The sequence below is a fragment of the Anomalospiza imberbis genome, chromosome 4 (assembly GCF_031753505.1).
Source record: "Anomalospiza imberbis isolate Cuckoo-Finch-1a 21T00152 chromosome 4, ASM3175350v1, whole genome shotgun sequence".
NCBI classification, from domain to species: Eukaryota; Metazoa; Chordata; class Aves; order Passeriformes; family Viduidae; genus Anomalospiza; species Anomalospiza imberbis.
The window spans coordinates 69278279-69301077 of record NC_089684.1 but is presented as its reverse complement, the minus strand read 5'-3'; the positions used below and the strand labels follow the sequence as shown (position 1 = coordinate 69301077).

At 40.8% G+C, this 22799-nt stretch overlaps 1 protein-coding gene across 11 annotated transcripts in view; it reads left to right on the top strand.

Moving 5' to 3' along the window:
• Nucleotides 1-22799, top strand: part of CTNNA2 (catenin alpha 2) — a 463302-nt gene that overhangs the window by 280487 nt on the left and 160016 nt on the right. The window contains exon 1 of one of the 11 annotated variants that reach the window (XM_068189032.1): nucleotides 7128-7151. The exons of the other annotated variants lie outside the window; for them this stretch is intronic. Within the exon in view, the coding sequence (XP_068045133.1) occupies nucleotides 7143-7151 (9 nt within the window). The 5' untranslated portion in view covers nucleotides 7128-7142. Of the gene's footprint in view, nucleotides 1-7127; nucleotides 7152-22799 lie in introns of those variants that run through there. 11 annotated transcript variants of the gene reach the window in all.

Here is a 22799-nt window from a genome sequence, read left to right as displayed (position 1 = left end):
TCGTGTATTTTTTCCCCTTCCACCCCAGAGCACTGACCAACTAGATCTGTTAATATTCTCTAACACAAACCAATTAAACATTCTAGTTCAAATTCCCAGCTTCTGTTGGAGTTACTCTTTAATATCTTCCTTCTTAACTCTGGAATGTGAAATATTCCATTGTCAGCTAATGTTTCTGAATATCTGAATAGATACTCATTGAGCATTTCTCCTCTTTAAATGATACCAATGTTAGATGAATTATTGATCATCTTATTAATCATATTCTTAGTAGCAGTGTGCTAATTAATGATCCAACAACTCACTTGCTCCTCATGAAAGTCCTTCCATTAAAGTAGAATATGAGCAAATTATCAGGTTCCATCTAACATAAAAAAACCAACCAATAAATAAAATAAATAAAAAAAAGTTAAAAACCAAACTAAAACCCAGAACCCTGGAAAAAAGAGAATATGTTTGAGACATTCCGACTCTGATCATATGCTGTTCTTTTAGTTTTGCTTTCTGTTTATGTCCTTTCCTTAGAGTACTTGAGTTGTGGCATCCAGACAAAAGCTGCTTAATTTCAAAAGGAAGTTATGGATCTACACAATTCGATAGTTTTTCTTGAAATGCTGTCCTTTGTTCTGAGGATAAAAAACTGCCTCAGCTTGTGTATATAGTGTGGGAAGGGGAAAAAGTTGACAAGATGAGCTCATAAATCAGTGATGATGAGGAGAAATCTGTCATCAGCTCAGCTGAATTACAAATTGAAAACAGGAATTTCACGGTTGTCAAAAAGAGTATTAATTATGGCAGATTTCCACTTCTGTGGCCTGGCTTGAATTTTTGTCGTTATTTTCTTAAGATGTGTGTATATAAAGATGTTTTAGTGATATATTACAGTAATTTAAAAAATAAATCCACTTTTTTTTCCCAATTTTGTTTCCCAACCTGTGTAATACCATCTTTTTATGAGTCACCCACCTTAACAGTGGTTGCTAAAGTATGTTTGACTCAAAATTTAAAGACAATTTTGAGCTCTGTATTTATTTTTGAAGAGCCCATGAAAATTTCCTTTGAGCTGCACCACTGTCTCATTCCCATTACATCGTGAAAGGGAAGGAAAGCTGACCACACATTATTTGTCAAGAGTGTCTTTGCTGTGCCTTGGCTTCACAGCTGTTTCTGCTCCAGTGATGAAAATTGAACATAATTCTTATATGAGCCCTCAGAGCAATGAACTGTTTCACCCTCCAGAGCAAAGAAACAGAAACCAATGTTATAGAAAAAAGAGGTTAAAAAGCTATTTTTGGAAAAGTAGGTAAGTGCAGCTGAATCAGCCCCTCCCTTCAATCAGCTCTCAACAGTTTGCTTGGGAAGATGCTGGAATATTACATTTGGCAATCACTGCCTCTGTTTAAGGCTCAATAATCCTTGACATTGACATCCTGTCATGAAGAATTAGTTCAAACATTGGATCTGGAGCCACTCAGGAGGATGTGATATGTATGTAGGTGTTTGAAAAGCATGGATATGGGAAAAAAAAAAGAGAAATTGTTTAAGCTGATTATATAACTGTTAGTTCCAGTGGTTTGTGAGAGAAAGAAATGACTGCAAGGAGGATTCAAGCTGAAAATCCACAATGTCTTGACCAAGGGGGTCAAGACGAACATGGACTTACTCCACCTCAGTGAACCTAACGAGTAAAGGTCCCTTTACCAGTTTGCTTTTAGAGAAAAATAATGTCCTTGTACTGGAAGTGGATCTGATGCTAAAGTCAGTGAGATATTGTTGCCTTCTCTGAGAGCTTTATAAGTACAAAATGACTTTGCAGATGCCTCCTGGTTTTGTTTTTTATGCATCTGTGAAAATTAACTGCTTTAGTCAAGACTTCCTTACAAGAGGACATCTCTTACCAAATAAAACTTCATCATTTTTAAGATAAACTTAGCAATAGAATAAAACTCACTTTGTTTAAAGGTCTGAGATTCAAAAAAACCCCGTATTTCATCTGGTCATGACACATTAACAGAGAAAGGGAAATATTAAATAGCCTCCAAAGGTCCCAGCTACACCTGTTCTCTTTGACTCAGTCATTGCATCAACTCATTAATGACACTTCGGTTCTGAGGAGATACGTGGTTTTCCCAGTCTCCACCTCTGGAAGGTAAAAACCTTCTTAATTAGTTTGTTCTGCTTGAGTAGGGAAATAGCCTCTCAGGAATTTAAGGCAATTTTGCTGTAGATCAGATTTTTATTGTATTTTGTATATACCTTCTTCTTTTCCCAAAAGCCATCAAACAAAAAGACAAAAACACTGTGGTGAAATGATATTTTTTGAGATGCTTCTCCAAACTTTGAGATTGCATTCACTTTCCTTGAAAGGTGATGTGTCTTTGTCTGGTCGTTCAGACATAAAAATGGAAGTTGGGATTCCTTTCTGGAGGGTTAAACAGATAATTTGTCACTGAAGTCTTGTTAGTTTGGCTGCTGGCAAGTCAGAAAGAAAAGTGTTTTAGCAGAGCCATCTAAAGATCCCGATGAAGGGGCTTTCAGCAGCAGCATTATTATCTGATAGGGCTGAAATCTCTGTGGGATCTTTGGCACTCCTGACTGGGCATCACTGCTGGGCCTTCACCAAGGCTCTGTGTTTGCTAAAGGCAAAACAACAGCATCAGTTACATTAAAATAGATAACTAATGAGGGACTAAAGGAAGTATTTTGTCTCTGTCCTTATAATAGAAACTTATTTTCTCCTAAAGGCTCTCTCTCTGCACTGCATCTGTATTTTTAGCAGGGTGGGCACACTCTCTGCTGTTAAAATTAGTTCTAAGAGCTCCAGAAGATGCTGATAAGCATTAACTACTTGATAATATTAAATTATTGCAAATGTAATACAAGAAATTCAAGAAATTCTTAGGATTAGTCTTATCTCACTGATAGTGATAGCATGGCTGGAACAGAAATATCAATCAGCATGAATATATGTATCCATCTATATATTTATATAATATTTATAATCTTATATATACACTAACATATGGAGGGGAGTGAGAGAGGTGCCAGGGGGAGATTATATATGGGACTCACCCTGCCTGTGCTAAATCAAACAGTAAAGCTTCAAGGCCAGGGAGTGAATTCATTCATTCAGCTGGGGATTGCATTGGAATGAAGAGATGAACTGCTGCTTTTAACAGTCCTGGAGTGTCCATGTGAAATACAAGGATGGTTTATCCAAATTACTCATGTGGACTCACAAAGAAATTGACTGGATTCAAACTCTTGGCAGTTCTTGCTCTGAAGTCTGAAAACGAGACAGTTAAAAAAGAATGTTCATGAAAAGATATATTTAATTCTGAATATACCAAGTAAAGTTGCTAATTTGTTCTAATCAGCATTTCTGTCTGCTTCCACATGGGAATAATTTTTGTGAATAACTGTAATGAAAAAGCAGTAAAGCTCAGGACATACCAGGCTGTGGTTACTCACACACATGTACAAAAAAAAGTATCTCCAACCAGATAATCTTTAGCATTAAATCATATATATATATATATATATATATATATATATGTATATAAATGTTCTTGTTAATAATATGTCTCTTAGATTGTTTCTCTGGATTCATTTACGTCATGGAAAACTCCCAGTGCTCACAGATCGAAGTATTACGTCAGTCTGGATTTAGTCAGAGATTTCATTAAATCCAGGAAATTTTTTCCTGAATTAGGACTGAACAGAAACCTCCTAAAGACCAAACTTTTCCAAATGTTAACTGTGATACAGCTTTAATGCTAAAGTCACAAGTAACAACAACAACAACAAAATTAACATTAAAAAAAAAAAATTATGAAATGTTGCATTCAGCATGCAAATGAAGACACAAAGCATGTCCAAGAGAAATTACAGCCCAAGCAGAAACTGGAGCAAATGTCTGAAAACCTGATATTACAGCTAAACTTAGAAATTCAGTATATTTGGAAGGCATTCTAGCTTAATACGTGCTTTGAGTAAAAGTGAGCCTTGAGGATGCAATGCACTTGCAGGAAATGTGTGCATGAAATTAGCAAAAAGAGAAGTAAAAGACTTGTAATAGATAAAAATAAAAATGAGGATGTGGCTAGATACGGAGAAATTAATCATAAATTCAGGTCTGTAGCCACAGGCCATAGATATTGAGAGACCCTTTCTGGACTGGTGCCATGAAGATGTTTTTGCTTGTGAAAACGTGGAAGGGGATGAAGCTGGAGCTAAGAGAGGGAGACAAGGAAGAGATGCTGGTGCCAGGTCTGCAAACAAACAGGATAGGATGGAACAAAAAAAATTCAGACAAGAAAGGTATGGAGGAAGAAGCTGTTTGCATGGGAAGGTGCATAAGAAAGAACAGCCCAAAGTTGTGAGCCTTGCAGACAAGGAAAGGGAGATTGGTGTGCACACAACTGTTTAATGCAGAGGGGAATGAAAACCACAGGGAATTAGTGAAAAAAACCAGAAGTCTGTGTGAGATACCTTTGTGTGTATTGACAGTTAGGGCTGATCCTTGGCTGGTTAATATAAATTCTACAGCAAATCTCCTCTGGAGCCAGGCTGGGAGAGCTGGGGGTGCTCACCTGGAGAAGAGAAGGCTCCAAGGAGAGCTCAGAGCCCTTCCAGGGTCTAAAGGGGCTCCAGGAGAGCTGGAGAGGGACCTGGGGACAAGGCATGGAGGGACAGGACACAGGGAATGGCTCCCACTGCCAGAGGGCAGGGTTAGATGGGACATTGGGCAGGAATTGTTCCCTGGGAGGGTGGGCAGGCCCTGGCACAGGGTGCCCAGAGAAGCTGTGGCTGCCCCTGGATCCCTGGAAGTGCCCAAGGCCAGGCTGGACGGGGCTTGGAGCCACCTGGGCTAGTGGAAAGTGTCCCTGCCCATGGCAGGGGGTTGGAATGAGATGGGCTTTGTGGTCCCTTCCAGCCCACACCAATCTGTGATTTTGTGATATGTGAAATCTCTCTGTTTGCTTCACTGACCTTTGAATCAAGTCATTACAGAGCTTTAGCTTTCACATCTCCCATCTGAATATTCATATTCGCATTAAAGCATTCTTCCTGATATGTCCTTTGTAGTATTTTTGTTAAATTAAAAATGTTTAATTAAAACCTACAACAAAGATCAGAGCTTAAAATAATATTTGGGATGTAATTTAACCCTGTTTTACACAATACTGAGTGATTGATTTTGTTTGAGGTGTTCTGAAGTCAGCTTTGGCTTTTCAAAAAAGTTAATATAGTTCCTGTCACCTCTGTGGTGTCTCTCAAATGTCAGCTTACTTGGGCCACATCCAGAGGAAGCACTGCAGCACTGTCAGGAGAGCTGCCATTCCCTGGGAGGGAGAAGAAAATGAAACCCCTTCATATGACGAAAAACCCCCTCAATATACTTATAAAATAGTATTGCTTAGTAGTGTCTTGCCCAGTATATAATTGTTCTGATGAGTAAATTCTTTTTGAAACAAAAATTCCTTCAAACAATTCCTAAAAGTGTTTTCCAATATGGTGCATTTCCAGACTTCAGGTTGTGAGACAAAAGAATTATTATTTTATATTTAATGGCTTATTCCCAGTTTAGGTCACTTTAAAAGCCTGTATTTCTGGATAAGGATATTTCTGGTTAAGTGCCTGGCTGAAGTAGGCATATAAATTAACAGCTCTGCTAGTGCAAATGTATTTATGTGTGATCAATTTAGATGAATGAACTGCTTCACCCAAAGAAAAGTGCTGCCTTAAAAGAATGTGGTTTCATGTATACACAGTGTTGCCAGATCCGAATTTTATGAATGCACCTGAGATGCTAAACAATACACAGACTACAGATAGGCAGCGCTTCAATATTTACTCATAAGAAAACAAAATCATAAAATCACAGAGTGGTTTGAGTTGGAAGGACCACAAAGCTCATCTCATTCCACCCCTGCCATATGCAGGGACACCTTCCACTATTCCAGGTCACTCCAAGCCCCATCCAGCCTGGCCTTGGACACTTCCAGGGGTGGGGCAGAGTTCCAGGGGCAGAGCTCCCGGGGTGGCCACATCTTCTCAGGGCACACTGTGCCAGGGTATCACCCCCCTCACAGGGAAGAATTCCTCCCCAGTGTACCAAATAAACCCACCCTGTGGCAGTGGGAGCCATTCCCTGTGTCCTGTCCCTCCATCCCTTGTCCCCAGTCCCTCTCCAGCTCTCCTGGAGCCCCTTCAGGCACTGGAAGGGTCTCTGAGCTCTCCCTGGAATATTCTCTTCTCCTCATCCTCATAGCAGAGGTGCTCCAGCCCTCTTGTCATCCTAAATATCTTACCTTGATCTTCTTCCCTTGTATCTTTTCCTACCAAAACATGCATTTTACAAAAAGGGACAACAAATCCAGTGTGCAGTGATTCTTTGGGAAAGATGTCAGTGAGTTACAGTGCACCATAACGTGTTCCTATTCCTTAGAGTGTCTTACTCTAAGATATTCTAAGCAGAATATATCACTCCAGCACACTGGTAAGAGCACTGCTGAATGCTGTGTCAATTTGGGGTACAGACTTCAAGAAAGATAAAGTCTGATTGGAAAGGAACATGAAAATAATGATCAAAGACCTAGAAAAAATCAGATCTATGAGGGGAGATTGAGGGAACTGGTGTTTTGTCTGGAGAAGTGAAAATTGCACTGATTTTTAATCCAGGTCCTGAACGACAAAAAATGCTGCTGCAAAGTGGAATAGAATAAACAGGTTTCATTTTGCTACAGGATGGGAGAAATAGTTCTGGAGTAACATAGCAGCAGGAAAGGTTTAGATTAGAATTAAGGACAGTGCAATAGGGGTAATGAGAATACAGCACAGAAGGGGTTTTGCCTGAGGATGCTGCAAAATCCTTATCAGTGGTGAGTGTTGATAATAGCCACATTTGTCAAGAATGATACAATTGATTTTGACTTCTTGCAGGCAAGTAAACTAGATAGATTCTTAAAATGCTTTCCATTATTTTCTTCTGTCATTTTAGCTTCTGAATAACAATGTTTAATAGACTTGTATGCAATATTTTAGAAATGAAGGTACAAACACATTGCTGAATTAAGCTGTTCCATACCCCTGTCGCCAAACCCATTTGGAATTGTTAAAATTTTAGTCCTGCTCTGCACATGAACAATCTGAGTTGGTGATGCCCATTCTTTCTTCTGGCAATCTTCCTCCTTTAAACTGAAATTACAAAAAATCTTGGAATGAAAGCAACTGAAAAAAGCAGAGATCAAAAATAGTCCAATTTATAAACTAGAAGCTTAATAAAATAAACTCAGGGATTTACAGCTCTGTCCTAGTCTACTTTTATGTTACATATAAAACAAGGAAATAGAATAAAGCTGACAGCATGTCCTTGTTTCAGTCTCCAATTACACTTTATTTTCAAAATCACTAAGCAGTGGTCTGTCTGTGCTGTCAATCAACAGGAATTTCCATTACCTTTGAAGAGCAGCAGTGTTCAGTCTATCCAAAGTGAATTAGTGACAATATATGGATGCACTTCCAAGGAAAAGTGTGAGCTTGTGCCCCTCTGAGCGACACCAACTTTTCTATCAAACCTTGCTGTGAGCTTCTCCCTACAGCTGCCCCTGGACCTGCTGGGGGGCTGGTGGCCACTCAGGAATTTCACCCCTCAGAATCCCAGCGCTGGGATTTCTACACACCAGCTTTATTGTTCCTTGAAAATTCAATTCCATGATTTAATTATGTGTCGGTTTGCGTGCTGTCAGAAACTTGTGAATACGTATGGATGCACATATACATTTCACTTAAATATTTGTGCGTGTAGGTTTCTTTAAATTAAGAAAACATTATGAGATGACATAAGTGGAGAAGGTCTTAATTTTGCATAGTAGAATGCAAAATGTTCCAGTTCCTAAAAAGTAATACAATATTGACAGTTATTTGGAAGAGTCTTAATTCATTTCAGTTGCAATAAAGGATTAAAATGTTGAAATTCTGGGCACAAACAGAACTTTCTTCATCTTCTGTGCTGAACTGTATTTACAGTTAGCAAATGCTTTCTAACATGGAATACAAATCTCTTTTATTCCAAATTGAGCTGATTGCTTCTTATCTTACTCTGCATAGAAGACAAGACAATTGAACAGTTTCCCTTACAAAAGACTTGAAAATCTTGTATCGTTTTTCAGAGCCACTTTTGTCTGGAATAGAGTTTCTTATCTCCTGAATATCATCTGATGCAGTTCTAGGGGCTGGTGACACCAGCCTAGATTGAAAGTATTCAATTAGCTCTAATTCAGCCATTTGATATGCTGGTGGCAGTACCTCATTACAAGGAGTTCTTTTTTCTGACATTAGGCAAATCTGTATTTTCAAAAGACATTACTTACCTGCTTGAGGAAATTTCTCTGAAGTGGGGTGTGAATTTGGAGTGCCACAGTTGGTGAGCCTTGCTAGGGAAACTTGTGTTGCACAATCAGTCAGAGCTAAAGGACCTTGCTGGAGGTGATTTTAGTTCTTTTAGTGGAATTTACTGCCGAAATTATGGCTGCTTCTGGAAGTAGCTGTTCAAAGTCACATTCAGCAGGCTGCTGTCCTCTCTGGTGGGGTGTGTCCTTGTGTGGCTCAAGACTGTTCCTTCTTGACTCAGAAATGTGAACCACTCCTTTTCTGTCCATGCTCCAGATATCTGGGGAGAGCTGATACTCCCTTGCCAGCATAATTCTGGAGAATCTTCACTTATCTTTGAAAAATCTGAAGGCAGCCAGATGAATACACAAATTTAGCAGAAACTTCCAGAAGAATGAAGGCTGTAACATCACTAGAGGAGTAGAAACCTTCTGGATGAACCAGACTGTGATCTGAGAATCATGTATCTTAGTTACCATGGCAGAAGTAAAACAATTTTCTTTTCTTCTCTGATAGCATTGATATGTTTCAAATCTCTAACCTCTTTCACAGAGTTCTGAGGAAATGGTCTAATCACCAGTGTTTGTGTTTTATTAGCTGTCTAATAAACCAAGGTAGCCCTTGACAGTGAAAGAGGACAACAAGGTTATTGAGGAGCACTGCATTGATAGCTGAGAATTAGAGATTGGTGTGAGATTTAGCCAAGCCCTTGATGGAGTGATGTGTCTAAGGGAAAAAAAAAAAAAATCTGTCTCCAGATCTCTCCAGACGTGCTCCAGTTTAATCAGCATCAGCCATGCTGAGCTCCCATCTGTGGAATGAAGCAAAGGGAAAAGCTCCATAACCAAAGAGGTTCTGGTTTATCTGTGATCCTGGTGTCCTTGTCAGTCTTTTAGATTCCTGGGGTAAACTCAGACTTGGAAATGAACTGAGCTGAGCTACCATTTTCCAGACCTAGGACAGGTCTAGAAATAACATTTTGGCTGTGAAAGCCTACATGGAATGGGAAGATTGCAATTTATGCTCAATTAGCTTGGTTTCCTCCAGGGCTTCTTTGGGGAGGGGTGAAATCAACTCACCTACAGATTTTGTGGTTTTAGACTTTATTGCCACAGCAGTTCTAGGCCAACCTCCATTCCATGGGAAAAAAAACAGCACTTGATCCATGTTTGGATTGGGAGACATCCTACATTCCCATATTAGATGGGAACAGTAATGCCAATGCCACCCTCTCCTCAGTGACCCTGGGTTTGTGCTCTGCCAGAAAGTGTCACATCTGAAACAGCAGTGACAGAATCAGCCCAGCACTATGAGCCTCCAGTTTGTGGAAATCCATGCAAACCTTGACGCTGAGTTCAGGTGTAGAGAGTTGGTGCTTTATTAACCACCTCTACTGTATTTAAAACTCTGGTGTCTAAAACTGGGATCCTTGCCTGTGGATCCTCCTACTCCTTGGCAAAGCTACAGAGTCAAGACTGTGTATCTTGATATAGGTTTGTGGCAAATGCCAAATGTGTTCCTGCCTGATTTTGTCATGTCAGCTGCCATTCTGCCTGAAGAACTGTTGAGGAAATGAGGCAGATTTTGTCTGTAAAATTCTGAAGTATTAATTCAGTTATCATGCCAGCATAGGTATCCTTGTAAGATATTATTATAATTAAGAAATTAATACCAATTAAGATCATTAAGATTATTACAGATATGAAGACATTAAGAGACTGGTATTTATTTCAGAGGAGGCATGTGCTTTATGTTACATTTATGTTTGTTCACTTACATTAAGATGGATTCAGTAACAGGCTGAGTTTGTACATAAACTTGCTTTACACAGCATGGGATCTTCCCATTACCCTTCCCTTGTCTCTTGATTCAGTCTTGTGGTGAACTGAGTGCTGAAAATATGAGGAGGTTTTTGCTGTCTCAAAGTCTGAATTTTTTTTTTTTTTTTTGTAAAAATTGTTCATCTATTTGCTATTGGCATTTTCCCTCAGCTTTCCGGTGACCTTTCTGGCTTCTGCTGGCCCTGCTCAGAAAGTTTGTGCATATATGATGATCTTCAAAGGTCTTTCCAGGGATGACAGACTTGACTGTGACATGTTTTCCTGTCCCAGATTTCCTAGGAGGCATAATTTAATTGTTAGCCATGTTATTATGTCTCAAAGTACACAGCTGTCAGTATCTCTTTTGTATGGGAATTAAATATTTTTAGGTCTTGCAATGTGCAGTTTGCTTAATTTTGTGAATGTCACAGCACTCTGGTGTGAGCTAAGCAACTTAGCTCATTTTGTGGTAGTCACAGGAACAACACAAAAGTGATTTAGGTAAAATCCTATTGCTCTGATCAATCCAAGGCAAGAGGATCCATGGGCAACTTCTGAAGCTGAACGTGGACATTAACATTTCAGTTAATCTAAGCAAGTCTCCAATCCTGTGCTATAAATAGATGAGCATCTATTGCTTCAAAAAATATAGACTTACTCCAAAAAATATGTTTCTTATGAAGAAAACCAGGGGAAAATGAAGGTTTTGAGGCAGGAATGCTGTTTTCTAAGAGGCTTAAAACCCTCTACATTATTCTCCATTGTCCTCCTTGCCAATGTCACTATGAAGAGAGTTTTCCTCAGTATCTTTCCTTCTGGTTGCTTCAGTGCTCTCTTTTTGCTGTGTAGGCTGCTCCTTTGTTGGCTCCCCAGGTTGTCCATATTTGAAATCACAAGGAGACCAATAGGCCAGGCTGAGAGCTGCTGCTTCATATGTTTGGTGTCACAGCTATTTAGATACTTGCAATTTCTTTCAATTACCCAGTTTTATTGGAATCTGTTACTGTGGTCTGCTAGCCAAAACAAGGACTTCACTAAAAAAAATAATAAATTGCTGGCTAATATTATTTGCATGGTAATTGCTTTGCAGTGCCTATTAAATCAATGTTTCTGGCACAGCTCTGTGATAGCAGTAGCACAGATATTAATATACGATGACAAAAAGCTTTTCTCATTTTTTGGGTTTTTTTTATATTAATTGCTATTTTCCCATGGGAAGGTTGGGTGGGAAATGGATCTGTTGTTGCCCTCAGCTCGGTGGGATTATGATGAGGAACATTACACCGGCTGGGAAATCAGTGATGTTTGCAGATGTTCAGGGAAATGTTTAATGGGACAGGGTCGGCTCTGTCGCAGAGTTCTTGTACCTTCATAGCCCAGCTGATGGGCACAGGAGGAGAAAATCCAGGCTCTTTCCAGCTTGAAAAACCTGCTGGCATGTGCTGTTCATCAAATGCCTGCTGTGCCTCCTCAGCACATTTCATCTGCACGTGTGCTCCGAGTGCAGCACCTTCCAGCCAGGCTGGGTTTATTCTGTGCCTTCTCTGTGTGTCGAGCACATTCCCAAACAGTGTGACACCTCCTGATGAAATGGACTCCTGGCCATTCCATGCATAGCAAAGGTTTCTGGATTTCCTTCTGGGATGTGCAGGCAAGAAACGAATGAGCCCCAGGTAACTCGCAATGCAGGATGGATAAAGCAATGGTTGTTCTATGTCAGTTTAATTTCTCCCTCCAGAGTGGTGCTTATATTGAGGATATGTTGTCTGAGAGAGTCCTGAGAACCTGACTGCATTAGTTAGATCTGCTCGCAAGCTCTAGTTGGTTAAGTAAGACTTTGGTAATAGTTGGGATTGTGAAAAACAATCTTACAGGAGCAACTTTTAATTTTATCATGGAATCACAGATTGGTTTGTGTTGGAAGGGACCCTAAAGCCCCTCTCGTTCCAACCCTGTCTGTGGGCAGGGACACCTTCCACTGTCCCAGGTTGCTCCAAGCCCTGTCCAACCTGGCCTTGGACACTTCCAGGGATCCAGGGGCAGCCACGGCTTCTCTGGGCACTCTGTGCCAGGGCTCAGCACCCTCGCAGGGAAGAATTTCTCTCCAATATCACATCTAACCCTGCCCTCTGGCAGTGGGAAGATATTCCCTCTTGTCCTGTCCCTCCATGCCTTGTCCCCAGTCCCTCTCCAGCTCTCCTGGAGCCCCTTTAGGCCCTGCAAGGGACTCTGAACTCTCCCCGGAGCCTTCTCTTCCCCAAGTGAACATTCCCAGCTCTCCCAGCCTGCCTCCAGAGCAGAGGGTCTCCAGCCCTTGCAGCATCTCTGTGGCTTCCTCTGGACTCCCTCCAGCAGCTCCAGGTCCTTCTCATGTTGGGAATCCCAGGGCTGGGGCAGCTCTGCAGGTGGGCTCTCACCTGAGCAGGGCAGAGGGGCAGAACCCCCCTCCCCTGCTGCCCATGGGGGGTTCTGGGCTGGGGCACGCACAGCTCTCACCCCCCAGCAGCCTCGCCTCCTTCTCCATCCCTTCTCCACTCAGCCTTGTGTTTGTGCCTGGGATTGGCTCATTCAGGGCCAGGACCCTGCCCTTGGCCTTGCTGAACCTCCTGAGGCTCTCCCAGGTCCCTCCCTCAGCCCATGGATCCCTGCTATGCAAAGTGTCCTGCTTTAGGCATTTCTAAGGTGCTTCCTACCAGAGCTCTTTTGTCTGGAGTGCATCTTTTCACACCAATATTTTTATCTGCCATGATTTAAAAATGTTACTGGAAAGACACAATCACGTATTTTCTGTATGATTTTTTTTAATGCTCACAGGAGTCACTGTAATTTGTAGCTAGTTTAATTACTTATTAGGCATATATAACTGCCAATCAATAATTTAGATACTTTTGGCTCACAACCTTTTGAAAGGAGCTTGGTTTACGAAGAGTGAACAAATATACCATTCCATCTGTTAGCCAAACCACCTGGCACAAAATCATTTGAGGCATAATTATGTAGTTGGCAAGAATTAAAAAAAAAAAGTGATTTCTAGAGTTTTCATCCCGATTGATGCTTTACTTTGTAGTGATGGAAACCTGACTAATGCAGCAAGGGACCAGTACTTTTTTTTTTTTTTTCACACCTCTGAAAAAAATAACTTGTGTTCACCTTGCAAAAAATGCCTAACATGACAAATATAGGAACCAAGAGACAGGCATGGAATAATCCTGAGCCTAATCATGGGAAGGGAATGGGAGCTGGCCTGTTCCTGTAAGCAGTTGAAAAGAGTCACGTAGGAGGTGCATCATTGTCCTTTTAATCTCTGGAGGAAGAGACTTGGGACAATTTGGGAAATGATTTTTTCCGTCTTGGTGGCATTGCAAATGTTTTTTCTGAGCTCAGGGTTTTACAAGATTGCTACATCTGCAAATCTGTTTTCCTATTTCAGTGACAAAATTCCTTCTTTAATCCTCTGGAAGCACAGAATACACACAGAAGAGACTTAGCAAATAATATTTGCCATGTACAGAAACTTGAATTAATTTGGTGTAATGCAAGAGCAAATTGCTTACATCATTATATACAAATCTTTTGAATAATCTGTTATCTGACTATTTTTAACAAGCTCACATGATCAAGACACATTGAATAATGGTTTGTTCTTTAAATTTAACACGTGAGAAGTCAAAATGTGCCTTGTTTGTGATTTTATTCTTCACTTTCAGTTGAACGAATTAATTATTCAAATTAAATTAAGGGTGCTCTGAATTCCATCTGAGCCACCATAGGATACAACAAGGCACTATCTTAGATAATTAACAGGTAATTTCAGAATAATTTATAGAAGGGCAGCAGCCTTGCTTTAATTATTGAAATACATACAAGAGTGCATAGTGTCTTACAAGCCTTAATTAAAAATACATTCTTAGGCAATTTCTTAGCAAATCACCTTAGAAGGGGTTAATATTTCTCCCTAGTCAAATACATATATTTACCTGCTGCATCTTAAAAATCACTGCTGAGGGTGGCAATTGAAGCAGGGATTGAGAAAATTGAAGCGATGGAAGGATTTTTACAAGAGGCAAATACAACTCCTTGTGACTTCTCATCTGCCCTACAAGCCCAGCCTGGTACTCTGGAATTAATTAGCTTGAGGATGAAATAGATGCAGCTGAAGGATGTTCACTTCAGCTCCAGGTTTCTTCTGGATTTTTCTTCTTTTTTTTGGGGGTAGAATGTGCAAGTTTAACAAAGCACCCAGTGCTGACAAAGTGTTTGGTGTTGCCTCAAGCAGAGACAAGGCTGAGCTCCTGCTCAGTGCTCACAGCCCCTCTCTGCACCCAGCTCAGCATCTCCTCCCCTCTCCTCAGTCCACAAAGTGTCCCGGGGTAGATTGTTAAAGAACAGCAGCAGAAAATGGTCTGTTATATTGAATTATTGGGAAAAAATCGTAAAAATGGGGATTCCTCCAGTTTCAGTGCATGTCCTACAGAAGACTTACTCCTACTAAGAAGGACTAAGTGACCAAGAATAACCTGTGTGTGTTCAGAATGTGGGGGTGTGAAAGGTTCACCCAGCCTCAGTTTCCCCAGCTGTGCAGGTTGGTTGGAAACACAGAAATTCAGTGATTGGTCCATGAGTAAGAAATAAAAAAAAAAACCCAAAAACATTTCCACTGCATGATATGCGCTGTCCCAGATGCTGTTCCCAAAAAGGTATCTTTTTTAATCTAAAAAGTTTTAGGCATATATGTACCAGATTAGTTCCATGCTCCCATTTCTGTACAAATGTTCCTTGTTTTTAATGCCTTTTTTTTTTTTTTTTGCATCGGTGATGTCTGGTGCAGTGAATTCCAAAAGTTTTTATTTTTTTTTAATTTTATGATTGCTCTGTGGCCCCTGTCACACTCTCTATCCTCTTCTTGCAGGCAGGCAGGAAAAAAAAATCCATCTGCACAACAGCTTGTGCACTGAGTAATGACAAGAAACAACACAGGAGTGCAGCAGGCAGTCTAATGAGGAATGGAAAATAATAATATACGGTGAAGCGACATCAGATTGAACGGGGAATAAAAAACGAGGGTGTGTGCTTGTTTTAAAGCTGCTGCCCTGTGGTTTGGGTGGCTTCTGCAGCAGCCGATGGGGACTGGCCACTAGAGGGGGGGTGCATCCACGTTTTGCTCTCGTGCCGCTGCTGCAGGTCTGGTTTCCTCCCTCCCTCCTCCAAACCTTCCCAAATCATTCATCCTCTCACCTGGCAGGAGTTTATCCTTATCTAGCGCCTAGATCCTTGTCTAACTTAGTCTTATCAGAATTTTCTAGCTGGAGCCATTGGAGTGGTTTATATCACACTATTTAATTTCTTGACAGCTGCTCCATTAGAGATGTTATAACATTTTTCTTTTTTCCTCTTTTTTTCCCTCTCTGCATGCAGGGCAGAGGTTTTAATGCAATACCCTGGAAGACAGTTGTCCAGTTGTTGCCTATAACTTACATCAGCGAGGCACAGATGAACAGTTTCCCTTATATCTTGTCTTTGTATTTGACAATTCAGAATTTCATCCATCAAAGCTTATATAAGCTTCAGCCTTTGGAAGTCCCTTTGCACAGCCACACGATTTCCATTATTTTTCACAATATAAATAATCTGTCATGTGAAAAATACTATCTATTTCCTGATCATAGCTGAGATGATTCAGCAGTCTCAGCCCTGAGACCACACCGTGCTCCATTTTTTCCCTGTATGAATAAAAGGCCACTGTATTTTTGAGTTCCTACCTAGTTTTCTATGACAATGGAGCTTGTCTTATTTTTGGGAAACTGAATATCTTGTCAAAAGCTCTTCAGAAGTCCAAATGTGATTTGTTGTTTTAAATTCCTTAGTGCTTTATACAGGCCTTCATTTCCCAGTTTCTAGTACCTACAAAAAATAGATCTGACACAGAATTTAGCTTGTTTGTTTCAAGTTTGATTTTCCAGGACTTATTCATCAAATCCTCATTAAGAGTTTTCATTAATAGCCATAGCCTGACTCCTGTGCTAATGAAAAATGACAGATTGGGGCTGGAGTATCCTACATGGTGGGAAAAGAGAACCAGGGGGGAAAAAAGAGTTTTCAACTCTTATTAGGAAAGATACTCAGTGTAACTTCATAAAACTACTCAGGGAACTTTTTGGGAAGTTCTTCATTCTGCCAGCTAGAATTATCTAATGTAATTCCCAACAGTTGCTAGAATCAGAGAAATAGACACACAAAGCAAAATAGGAAGGTTTGCTTGAGTCTAGACGTGCCTCCCGTTGAGGAAACAACTTTCGGCTTAGCATATTCCACATGAAGCCACAGCACAATCTCCATGGGTTCAGTTCTGTGCATGACAGCAATAAAAAAGCAAATTTCTTTTAAAATCTACCAAAAAGCCAATCATGACAAAGCCAAGATGGACACAGGAATAAGCCCAGGGTTCAGCTCCCTGGGACTTTGTGGATTTCTGTTTCCCACTGCAGGTGTAGGTTTATATAGGCTTGTTTTGTTATCAGGAATGACCACAGAGCTTTGCTATCACCTGGTGAGGGTCAGCTCTGTTGGTTATCATCTAAATCTCTTTCTGATTCATCTGTCATGGGCACTGTCCCCTCTACAATTTCCCCCTCTATTTTGTAGCAGTGATTTCCTCTATGCCATGTAGTCCCCCTTTTTTTTTCAGCTGGTGCTCTGTGCCCTCCACCTTCCTCAAGCACTGTCCCACGCAGGGATTTTGTTTTGTGGGTTTTCCCCAGACAGAGAATGTCAGCTGCATTCCTCCTGCTTGTTCGCTGTCTCCATGATTTCTTCATCTCTCAGGCCATAGCCTGCACATCCAATTTATTAGACTGCAGCAATTACATAATAAATTCATGGCATCCAGTTGTTGTTTGGGAATTCGATCTGACAGGAGCAGTGGGTTCTGGGCTGTTTGGAAAGAGAGTTACGGTGCAGGGGGAAGGTTTGTGAAGGTGGAGGCAGCTGAATTTACTGGAAAATAAACACAAAATTTCCAATATGGAGTGACATTTACATGGAATTAAGGTAAACATTTAACATCCAGTGGCCTCTTTAGCCTGCGGATTGCAAACCTTTGAGCAGCAGCCACAAATTTGTTTGCTGTGGAAAAAAAATTGCATTGGGAAATAATGTGGATCAGAGAAGTAAATTTTCTGTCATAATAAGCTTTATTATGGAGCCATGTTTAAAAAAAGGGGAAAAAAAAAGAGTCGGTAAAAAAATCCCTAGATGGTTTATCTCATTATTATTAACATTCTTTAATATTTACCAGGCTCTCTAAGCAAGCCAGGCTGTCAGAGAGGCACTGGACCACAAAGATAGATCCAGGTTTACTCTTGGGAGCTCACTTTACCTCTCATCCTGCAAAGAGGGTTAATAGCAGACTTGTTTCAAAGGGCTGACAGCTGTGAAAAGGCTCAAAACCTCAGGAAGTCAAGAGCTGTGTACTGTTCTTGCAGGTTAGTTTGGGATTTTCAGGGTTCTCCTCTTCCTGCTCCCCCTCTTGTTTTTTGGTTCACCCTGCCTGTGAGGCTCTGGGAATGAAAAATGTGAGGATGTGTAAGAAAGGTTAAAAATTAGAGGGAAAGTATATATTTTGAAAGGTATTCAGAAATCTGTTTTCAGTTTGAGTCCCCCAGCTCTCAGGAGGATGTTTGCTCATACCTGACTGTAACCACTAGGGTACAGAGGTGTGCTGCTGCAGGAAGATCTGCTCTACATAAACTGCATTTTTTTCATTGGATCAGCCCTTAAATCAATTTGATGTGTCCATGCATATTTTTTTTAAATCTTAGATTTTACAAAAAAATTTTCAACCCTCCCTCCGGTGTCGTGCTCTGTTCTGCTCGTGGGAGAAAGGCACATCAGCAAAAAGGGCCAGTTTAAAGTTGGTAATAAATGAATAACTGGGCTTAGTGTCTAATCACGTCAGTCAGAGAAATCTGTTGTGCTAAAAATGATAATTCAGTGACGAAGTAGATTTTTCTACTTACCTATTGCCTTTGAAATCTTGGATTAATCTTTGTTAGCTCAGAAATTGAAGGGAATTGCTCATGTTCCCATAGCACCCGTACTGAAAGACATCTTTCTGGCACTAGTGACTGCGTTTGGTGAGGATGTGAAGAACATGAGAGCAGGGAAATGATTTAAAATAAAAGTGCCTTAGCAGAATAGTAGGTGCTGTTTGCCAAGAACAGATGTGCATAGTATTAATCCTTTAGCACTGCCACCTAGCTCTGATTTTTATCAGTGATGTGCATATTTGGATTTTTAGGAAGAGGGGAGATGGAGGGAAAGGTGAAAAGCGGGTGTTTATTTTTGACTGAATTTCTACTCCTGTGATGCAAATCTGGGACTTGGAGCTCAAACTCCTTTCAGTGCAGCCTCTCCCCTTTGACTGTCTCCCCCAGCTATCACCCCAGCAAAGGGAGTAAGAACAGTAATTGCTTTAAAACCTCAAGAATTGTGCCTGAATGCCAACAAGTGATGTGGTCTTAATAATAAAAAAAAAAAAAAAACCAAAACAAAACAAAAAAATCAATAAAACAAAACAAAAAACCCCAAAAAACCCAATTGCCCTGTTCTCACAGAAATACAGATTTCATTGCAAATATGTTCACTTCAGAGCAGACAGGGTGCAGTAAAATTACAGTGCTCTGCAGCATTCATCTCAGCTCTTCACAGCCACCCACCCAATTACAAGCTGTGTCTTGCCAGCAGAAGACTGTTGCTTGGTTTCTGTATTATTTTTATAGCTTTGCTTTCCTCCCCATAACTTTAGAGGTAGGCTGTGCTTACTCCTTTCCTTTCACCAGGTTTTTCTTCTGCTGTTTAAAAAAAAATATAAATTGGCTGGTATGGAAAGTCTTTCGCATGGCTCTAAATGTGATTTGGTTTTTAATGTAGAATATGCTCTGAATAGTTGTTTCTAATACCTTAATAGCTCTGGTTTATGTCAGTAATTATATGAAAGGTTAATCTTTAAATCACCAGCATTTCCTAAATTCCTAATCAACTTCATGCTTGGAAAGGAGCTCGCATAAATGCTCAATTTATTAATATTAGACTGGGTTGGGCAGGTCAAGGGAAAGTATAACCTTGGTGCATAATGGTAAATTGAGGACAGCAAAAATATCTCAGATCTGTTTGTCATTAGAGCTGTGAATGTGAAAGCTGACTATGAGTGTAGATGTAGGTAGCAGGAGAATCCGCAGTAGCTGAAGATCACCCATCCCTCTAGATGAATGTTTCTTAAAAAAAAGTAAAAAAAAAAATATATATATAGGGTGGAAAAGTCCTCTTTTCTAGCAAGTCGGTGGTGCACTGTGACTAGGACAGCTAAGAAATCCAGCCCAAAGAATTGGTGGCAGAGGCACAGCGCGGGAGTTGGGCAGGCCGAGGGATGGATGAGGGACACCGTGCTCCCAGGGGCCAGGCAGGTGTTGGTGGAAATGACGGGGCTGCGGGCACGTGTGTTTGGGGAAGCGTGTCCGACTGCGCCTCGCTGCACGCTCTGCTGGGAAAGGCAGGGCAGAGAGAGAGATGCTGGGCATCTTCCTTCAGTCCCTGCTGCCGTCCTTGCCACGGCCCAAACGTGGGAGGGGAAGGCACGGAGAAATCTCATTTCCCATGTGTGCACAGTTCCCCCTTGCCTTCTCAGCAGCTCTCATCTTCCCTTTCATCCCGTCCCTTCACCCCTTCCTTTGCTCTCTCCTGCTGAATGGAGCTATTTAGTGGTGTACCCTCCTTTGCAGAAGCTGTTTCATCCCTGCTTGCACAGTTTTTAAAACTGCTTTTTCCACCCACCCTCAGTCTTGGTTTTTCATCTGTGCTACTTCTTTAGGTTAACCATCTTTACAAAAGGAAAAGGCAGAGGAATCCAGAAACACCCTGAGTTTGGTTGCCATTACTCCAGTCTTTCCTCTTATCTTTTGTCTCCTCTTAATTTCATTATTATCACTGCTATTATTATTATAATAGCACTAGAAATGAGCTTCCTCATTAAACACTCCCTTTTTGCCATTCTGAATACCACTGTAGAAGCTGGAGGGGGGAGGAAGGGGGACTCAGAGAGTCCTTTTGCTATTAATGCAGAATGAGACACACAAGGAACAAATGTAGTCCATCTCAAAAGCAAATGAGGGTTGTTTGGGGTTTTTTTATCAGCACTGAAGAAGATTATCAAATAGTCTCGTTTCAACTACCCCTCAATGCCTTAGCCATGAAAACACAGAGAATATATTAAAGCATACAGAAATACCCTTAGGGATGGTTCATGGTCTTTCTGTGGCACAGGTAGGCAGGGAGCTGGATCAGCCTGGTCCAGAGGAGCCTTGCTGTGACCACAAGGAATGGGTCATCCCTTGGGCTCACCCCCTGCAGCACCCAGACATGGCAAAGGAGGGAATTGGCACCTTTAACAGAATTTCTTTGTATTTTATATTTTCAGGCCAGAAACAGAATGTGGTACATTAGCATTGATTCTGTGGTTTCATACCATTTTTTTTTTTTAAGTAGTACAGAAAGGAAGGAAAAAAAGGCAGAAAGGAAAATAAATCATCCCTTATATACATTCAAAGCATACACAGCAACAGTTCCTTCAGCCCTGGATGCACTGTGAGTGGGTATTGATGTTAGCAGCAAGAGAATGCATATTAGAGATCTGTAACACTGGTACTGCTAACCAGCTTCAGGAAAGGTAGTGCTTTTGCTTGCCTTTCACCCTGTCTTGTGTGCAAAAAGACAGTTAAATTTTTAAAAAAATAATGTTAATTACCTAATTATAAAAGGGAGATTAGTCCTATTAAGTGGAACATCAAAAAGGGAATATTTAAAATATTTCCCTTCCTTTGATATTCCCCAAGCATTTCATGGACAAAACACTGTTCACAGCTCACCCCAAAAGCATTTTTTTCCCCTTTTTTTCTCGCTTTTGATTTTGGAGCCATTTAATAGGCCAGAATAAGGGTATCAAAAGAGAGGGAATAACTTATCTCTGGGTAGTTGTTGAACATGAAATTTGAAAGAAAGAATTGGGGAAAATCTGTCCCTGCAGTTGCTCTAAATGCAGTACAAATATAATAACTCTCATATACACCAATGCAAGTAGCCTGGAGCAGGATGAATAACTGGATTTGCAATAGCTGGATTGAAATGACATACAGGCTCTTTTATTTCTTTATTACCCACACATATTTCATGTAAATTTTCAGCCTGGATGTGGGCACCCTGTGGGGTGCTTTCATGCCACGTAACAGCAGTGACACCCTTTTTTCTCCAATAAATATTCAGAGGGTGTCAGGATCTCCAGAAATCCTCTGGGGATCACCAGGAGGCTGTCTCTGGAAGGGATTACCCTTAGAAAAGATTTCTGCATGAGGATTTTGAAATACATCCCTTAATAAGTGCTGTGCTTTCCATGGAGGGATCCATCCATCATCCTGCTCAGGGTGGCAAGCCATTGGTGGGCATCACCTCTCTCCAGGAAAAGTGGCAACAGGCAAACCCCAAATCAGCTCCCACTCAAGAAATCTCTGCACCTTCAAAGAAAAAACGCTCTGTTCCGTTTCCTTGGGCTGTCAATGTGAGATGCATGGAGCACAGAGGTGAATAAATTCCAAAGGCAGAATTGCTCACGTCTTTGCAAACGTAGCTGGAGGTTGCTAACACCAATAAACAGCAGGGATGACTCCAGAGGGGTGCAGTCACTCGTGTGTTTCAAATACAACCCACAAAAATGCTAAAAATACACGGAAATACAACCACGGGATGATTGTTTGTTGGTATCAGACTTGTCTCAGGTTCACAGGGGCAAAACCATGACTGCACCAGCACATTTCCTGATAGCAACAGGGGGTCATTATCAAAATTAAACCAGTTCACATTTTGTTTTAGCATATGCAGACAGTATTTTAACAACCTTGGTTGATTTTGGAAGCTTCCTGGCAAGTGGCTGTAACCAAGTGCTGCCGGGGGGCTTGGGGAACACATACCTCAAAGTTAGAGAGCCAAGTTTTCACAGTTAAATTCCCTATTGATTTCAGAGAAGGGTTTAATGGGGAAAATAAATATAGCTAGGCCCTCAGCATGGCATAAAGTACTTTTGCTTCAAACATGGTGAGGAACTCAAAGAGAGGAGGGGCTCTGTACCTTCCCTCTGCCCCTCCTGTTAGGTTTGTACATGCACACTCAACCCATCAGGTCACTTGGGAGTTTCAGGATGGATCAGGCCCTTGTGGGCTTGAGGCACAGAGAGAGAAATGTGCATTTGTTTAAAGAGAGAAAAGGCTGGTTTTAACAGGGCTCGCTTGTTTGAGAGCTGTGGGTGAATTTGCAGTGGCTTTAGAAAAAAAAAAGCAGTTGATTTTCATTAAATTTTCTGTGAAACTGTCCTCTCCCAGTACATAATCTCATTGCTTTCACAGATGACATTACAGTCTCACCGAGTAAAAATTTTGATTATGAGACTATTTTTCATGTTTTGTAATAAACAGTATGAGATGTACCAAATAGAGGAAAATAAGTTCTGACTCCTTAAAAATAGTTTTAGTTTTACATTTAGTT